The following is a 6,710-nucleotide window of genomic DNA, read 5'->3' on the forward strand; positions in this document are numbered from 1 at the left end:
GGACGACCAACCAACTCCAAGCAATTTGCTGCGTGCACCATCATCACGTGTTGCTTATTAGTTGGGCTGCATAGGGGCAGGCATGTCATGCATGGTTCCATCAGTAGCAAGGGTCCATGCATGTCTAGGAATCCTATTTGCAGCCGCGCGCCCATCAGCGGGCCCCATTAGTTGCAACTCTGCCCCATGGATGGACAAACTTGGCTACAAGCTACTTGTCTCTAGCCTCAAGCAAAAAAAAAATGCATCTTGTGAATAACACATGGCTTGGAAGAATGTGTGCATGCATGCATGCATCAAAGGAGTTTTGGAATTGGCTTTCGTTCATTATTAGGTGTCACTTAACTATATTTGATTAGTGTAACCGTATGAAATGCTTGCCTAAACCATCATTACACCAGGTTGCATTGACATGTCAAAAAGGAGAGGCTGCTCATAACCCCGGTTTGAATAATTGAATTTAAAGCGAGTAGTAGGAAGCTTCTGTGTGCTGTATTTGCTAATTGTACCAGTGCCTCCAAAACCCTAGATACTCCAATGCATCAGGGATTATTATATCTGGAATCGAAGAACTCATTTATCAAAACGATCTAATTCTATCACACAGTTAAATAATTAATCAATTACTTGTATATACAGGTATAAGAGTGTATACAGATCAGCTAGCTGCTCTTGGTGTGAACCAATTTGGTACACCTAATTTTATCTCTTCACTAGTAGTTATACTAGAAAAAGCAGTTGCATAACGGGACCCCACTGATAGCAACAGCATGTGCCTTCCTATCCACAGATCAGACCAGCAATATAAAATCTTTAACGGTTGGATGGGAGCAAACCAATTCGTTATTCAGGGTTGAGATGACATTGGCCCGGGGGAAAATATGGTACACCACAGGATCATAACCTGCTCATCAACTCATATATATATATATAAGTTGTATTCTGTCTTGGTGTATATATATAATTCCGATACTACTTTATTTTTTGTGAAAGAAACTATATATAAACTGTTTTATATAGCTGATGAATTCAAATTAATTAATCGCCTTTGGGAAACCATGCACCATCTCAAGTGGAACTAGTCTCCTGAAAAAGGTGTATGGGCATATCAGAGTCCATGGAACACCTAATATGTCATTAAAGTGGTGCAAGTAATTCTTTTGTTCATAGTAGATTATTAATTAGGTACACCAAAAACAATATGTTTGTCACAATTTTAATTATGGTTTCCTCACAACGGATTTATGGAACCCATAAATGAAGTTGAAGTTAGGGAGACTACTATTGTTCATTGACAAATATAGGAGAACAATAAAAGATAGGTGCCACAAGGACAACGTCGGTTAAATTCTTACCTTTAGAGATTTGATCGTGACAGTGCGTGAAAATATCTGGATGACCTCGTACGAAAAGATACGCAGCAACAGTTGTGTCAAAATCTAAGTTTCTCATGTAAAGAAGTCATACACATAGGTAAGCCATGTCAACTTCTATAACTTAGAAAACTGCCGTAAAAATCCCCGACACGCCGAATGTTTTCCCTGAGTAAGACGTGCACCCCCGCCGACCAAGTTAGGTTGGCGGCACCAGTTCGGCGCGCCGCGTCCTCGCACCTCCTATGTTGACCTAAAAAACCTCCCTTTCACCCAACATCATGGCGTCTAAAATTTAAACTCGTTTTTTCAAAAGTTGTTTGGTGCGATGAGAAACCCCCTAGTCACAAGTCACACAACAACCTAAGTGTACCGGATAACCTCTGGCTACCAGACACTGTGGGACTCGTGACGCCAGCAAACGGGTCGTCAATTGGAATAGGCTAAACTAGTGTTGGCTGCCGAGCGACGCCGGCCGGGCGGGCCAACGCAAGTTTCAAGTGGATTGGACCGAACCCTCCTGCTGTCCGCCTCCTCCTCCGATCCTCGGCATCTATATAAGGAGCCTGCGGCCACCGGTTGTTTCAGCAAGGAAACAAGCTTCAGCTAGCTTGCACAAGAGAGACTTGGTGGAGAGACGTGTTAGCATAGCCACGAAAGACAGGGAGAGGTGGCTAGCTAGCTAGGTTGAGAGATAGCTAGAGAGAGAATGGCAAGGCAAGGTGTAGCCTCCATGTTCGCCATGGCATTGCTCCTCGGGGTCTTTGCATCCATCCCACAAAGTGATTACCTCTCTCTCTCTCTCTCTCTCTCTCTCTCTCTCTTGCTTGTTTGCATGCATGTTGAAAAAAAGTTTGATTAATTAGGTAGGGCATGTTTTTGTTTATACACGGCATATATAGGAGGTAAAGAGTTCCTTCAGAGAGGAAGCTGCAAATAGTAATAATTAAGTTAATTCAGGTTTGATTAATAGTTTGGTTACGTAGCCATGGATGGAATGAGCAAGGATAATATAGGAGAGAGAAGTGCACACAGTCACACATCTCTCTCTCACCAACAACGTCATGCAAGGATATAGGCCTTTCCTTTAGGCGTCAAAACCGCCCGTCTTTTTGGTGCCCGTCGCTTTCTTCCGGCGTTTATTCTGGCTAGATATATAGGTCACAGGGTAAGCCGGGTCTATTGCACTCTCCATTGATCACTCGTGCAGCAATGGAACAGTAGTTTGGAAAACCTGTTTTTTTTCTTTGCACCGGTCACTTTCTTTAAGAAAATCAAGAAACCTAGATTTTGACTGCAGACTCGTCAAATTTTTAAAATAGTTTTTTCTTTGCTTGCAAAACTTGTTTTCGTGTGTGTTTGTATGCGGTCTTCAAAACTGAATCTATGGTAACAAATAACTTTTTTTACTGCGCGGGTGGATGTATATCTAAGCGGTAATTTTTTTCTACGAAAAAAATTGACAAAAAGCAATATCTTAAGCATAGATGCTTCTTCTGGGAATCAATATCCTAATCAAAATCACCTTGAAAAGGATGTTTCTGGTCGGCTAGCTAGTATCTAAACCGCAAAAGCTGATGGAGAAATATGGAGGCCAGTAGCTAGTAAAGTTACTGTGCCTGCCTGCTGGGTCATGTCTGCATGCAACACAAGCTTGCAAATGAAGTCTGCCTTTGTTCGGTGACCACGCACGTCACTTTAATTAGCTCGCTAGTTGCCTCCTAACCCGGCCCATCTTTTCTCTGAAACGATCAATCTACAAAGTTAACTCGATCAGACTAGTCTCTGTCTTTCTCTCGATCAGTGTCGCATGCAAATTAACCTAGTTAGCTAGCTTGCTTTATTAGGTTCCTCGCCATGCATGCATGAGCAGCAAGCCTTTTGTTGACGCGAGTCCTACCACTCCTCCAATTCCTCAGTAGCTCGCCGATGATTCGACGAGAATTCGGTGCAACCACTCTGCGCAGGAGCGCAATCAACCAAAGCTATACCCGCCGCCATCCTTTTCCCTCGCGTCGCTCTCCACCACTCCACCGGCGGTTCGCCGGCCGTCGTCGCGTCACTTGACGCTTTGTCAACGGCGACCCATGATGCCGCACCGGCCGGCCGGTCTACTCCTCTCCAAGGGAGGGAGCGAGCTGCCGTGTGTACGGCAGCTGCTCCATTCTTCAAGCTTGCTGATTAGCTAGCTGGCTAGCCGGCTGGTGGTGCAGGATGATCGAGTTAATGCTGCTGGACCAACTCACTTGGGAGATTATTAGATCATACAAGATTTAACAATTAGTATGCATGAATCGGGTACCAACTCAGCTGTCTGAGTGGTCTCTCGGTCTTGTCAGGATGCATTGTCATCAGCTGCAGTTCTAGACCACATCAATCTTTTCTCGCGAAAGAGGCAGGAGCTCTCTACCGAATCGCTGAAAGGGAATATATGTGTGTGTATAGATGTACATATATATACAAATGTGTCATGGCGGTTAGTTGGATAGGCAGGTAATTAGCTTGTAGCACACGCATGTATGTGCGTGTGAGCAAGGGTGCTACTGCTAGGCCGTTGGGCATGATGGTGTGGCATGCACACGGCTAAGGTAGCTAACGGCTTTGGCGATCCACATCGATCATACGTGGACTATCCAACGGATGTGGTGCGGACGTTGGACCAAGAGCTTTATCCCCACAGGGCCACATCCATTCAGGCCTCTCTCTCTCTCTCTCTCTCTCTCTCTCTCTCTCTCTCTCTACCCCTTGAACATATTCCTAGTCCATTTCCTAAGTTGACTCGCGGCCGTGTACTTGCACGCCTGTTAAATATCTTTTACCAATTTTCAAAAGGATCGGATAAACTACCTGCTTCCTTCCAGCAGCATATTTTTTTGTTTGAAGGGTCCAGCAGCATATATTTTTTCAGCAAAGTTATCTGCCAAGCCAAAGTTTAGGTAGAACTAGGATGTGAACCAAGGAAGAAAGGGGCCGGGGTTAGTGGCCGGGCTACCGAGCTCAAAAGTTCCACTCGACAGGTCAAAGTTTATCCCCTTGTTTAAGGTCTGGTCACGAGCTAAGCCACTTCTTCCTACTTACTTTCTTGCACGCAGCGACAACCCGGTCATGCTGCCGGCCGGCAAAATATTCCTTGGCAGTGTGTCCGCGTGCATTAGTTTCATCTAATTTATTTGACACCAACTGAGTGAGACTCGCTGTAAAAACCAATTGGTTTCACGTAACATCACCAAAGAGTCCTCCTCCTCCAGATAGAGAGAGCAGGAAAGCAAGGTTCAGGAGATGCGTGAGCGTCCATGCATGCATACAAATTTTCAGTTAAATGTCGCTTTCTGGGGATAGAAAATTGTGTGGATTCCCAACGCCAGGTCAAATGGCTGCAGATGTGTTTCTACATGATGCATCGCATCCGGCCGCCGACCTTGTTGTTTTATCTGTGCACACTTTCTTCCAGTTCTTTTATTTCTTGGTACTTTTACTTCATCGTAAATAACTAATAAAGCTAGATAGAAATAGTGAAAATTTATTAAGATATTTACCTTGGTGTGGTATGTGCAGGTGCCGAGTCCATCGGTGTGTGCTACGGCATGAGCGCCAACAACCTTCCGCCGGCGAGCACGGTGATCAGCATGTACAAGTCCAACGGCATCTCGGCGATGCGGCTGTACGCGCCGGACCAGGGCGCGCTGCAGGCCGTGGGCGGCACGGGCATCAGCGTCACCGTCGGCGCACCCAACGACGTGCTCTCCAACATCGCCGCCAGCCCGGCCGCGGCGGCCTCGTGGGTCCGCAACAACATCCAGGCGTACCCGTCCGTGTCCTTCCGCTACGTCTGCGTCGGGAACGAGGTGGCCGGCGGCGCGGCGCAGAACCTGGCGCCGGCCATGGAGAACGTGCACGCGGCGCTGGCGGCGGCTGGGCTGGGCCACATCAAGGTGACGACGTCGGTGTCGCAGGCCATCCTCGGCGTGTACAGCCCGCCCTCCGCCGCGGAGTTCACCGGCGAGGCGCAGGGGTACATGGGCCCCGTGCTGCGGTTCCTGGCCCGCACCGGGTCGCCGCTGATGGCCAACATCTACCCGTACCTGGCGTGGGCCTACAACCCGAGCGCCATGGACATGAGCTACGCGCTCTTCACGTCGCCGGGCACCGTGGTGCAGGACGGCGCGTACGGGTACCAGAACCTATTCGACACGACGGTGGACGCCTTCTACGTCGCGATGGGGCGGCACGGCGGCTCCGGCGTGCCGCTGGTGGTTTCGGAGAGCGGGTGGCCGTCGGGCGGCGGCGCGCAGGCGACGCCCGCGAACGCGAGGGTGTACAACCAGTACCTGATCAACCACGTCGGGCGCGGCACGCCGCGGCACCCGGGCGGCATCGAGACCTACCTCTTCTCCATGTTCAACGAGAACCAGAAGGAGAGCGGGGTGGAGCAGAACTGGGGGCTCTTCTACCCCAACATGCAGCACGTCTACCCCATCAGCTTCTGAGGAACCACCACACGTATACGTATGGCCGTGCGCGTATGTGAGTACGTATACGCCGCCGATACGTGTACGTACATGTAGATTATGTATTGTACTACTGGGGCTTGCTGCTTTGCGACCGCTGGGAGCGTCAAATGGTGCTCCCAGATGCGTACGCCGTGCGTGAGTATTATATCTCTACGTATGATATTGATATACGTACGTACGCCGAGGGGAGACGTATGTACCATAGATAAAATACGGTACATCGTCAAATTGATCTCCCTTCATACATAGCTATTACTAGTATATAGAGGTTGTGGGTGGATAAGATGATGATACGGACGTACTTACACGTGCGTGCCTAGGAGCTAGGCACTACGGTGTACGTACACCAATTGTATCGATCATGTGTACATTACGCACCGTATAAAAAGATTAAATATACGGTTTGATTTGAGGTATCTGCCTCTCATGTACGGCTACATACTACCTCATTCAGGGAGAGGTTTCACCGTTCCACAGTTACTGTTACCGAACGTTGCATGTGCATGGGCTCCGGTAAATTGAATGACGTGGTCCAGCTAGCGCGGCGCCGGCGTGGAGCCATCCGTGGCGGCCAGACGCGTGGCACCGGGCGTTTGCACAGCGCCCCCCGCATCGAGTGCGTGACCCGGTCATCGCCGAAAGCGGCCGGGACGGGACGGCGACGCGCGCCGGAAAGCGCCGCTCTGTTGGAGGAAGCAGACGATCCGGTCCATTCGAGGCGGCGATAGGAGGCTCTCCTCCCTCGACGCCGCGCTCCGCGCCATCCATCCGGTTGGCGGATATGCACGTCTCCCTCGGCCCGACTCATCCCCTGCGCACCCAAACC

General features: G+C 49.2%; 1 protein-coding gene across 1 annotated transcript; it reads left to right on the forward strand.

Moving 5' to 3' along the window:
• The first annotated feature begins 1,933 nt into the window (after positions 1–1,933).
• Positions 1,934–6,311, forward strand: LOC112884630 (lichenase-2). Its single transcript, XM_025950084.1, has 2 exons — positions 1,934–2,155; positions 4,929–6,311. Exons 1-2 carry the CDS (start codon positions 2,083–2,085, stop codon positions 5,858–5,860), a joined length of 1,005 nt encoding a protein of 334 aa, XP_025805869.1. The 5' UTR covers positions 1,934–2,082; the 3' UTR covers positions 5,861–6,311.
• Positions 6,312–6,710: the final 399 nt, after the last annotated feature.

The sequence above is a fragment of the Panicum hallii genome, chromosome 3 (assembly GCF_002211085.1).
Source record: "Panicum hallii strain FIL2 chromosome 3, PHallii_v3.1, whole genome shotgun sequence".
NCBI lineage: Eukaryota > Viridiplantae > Streptophyta > Magnoliopsida > Poales > Poaceae > Panicum > Panicum hallii.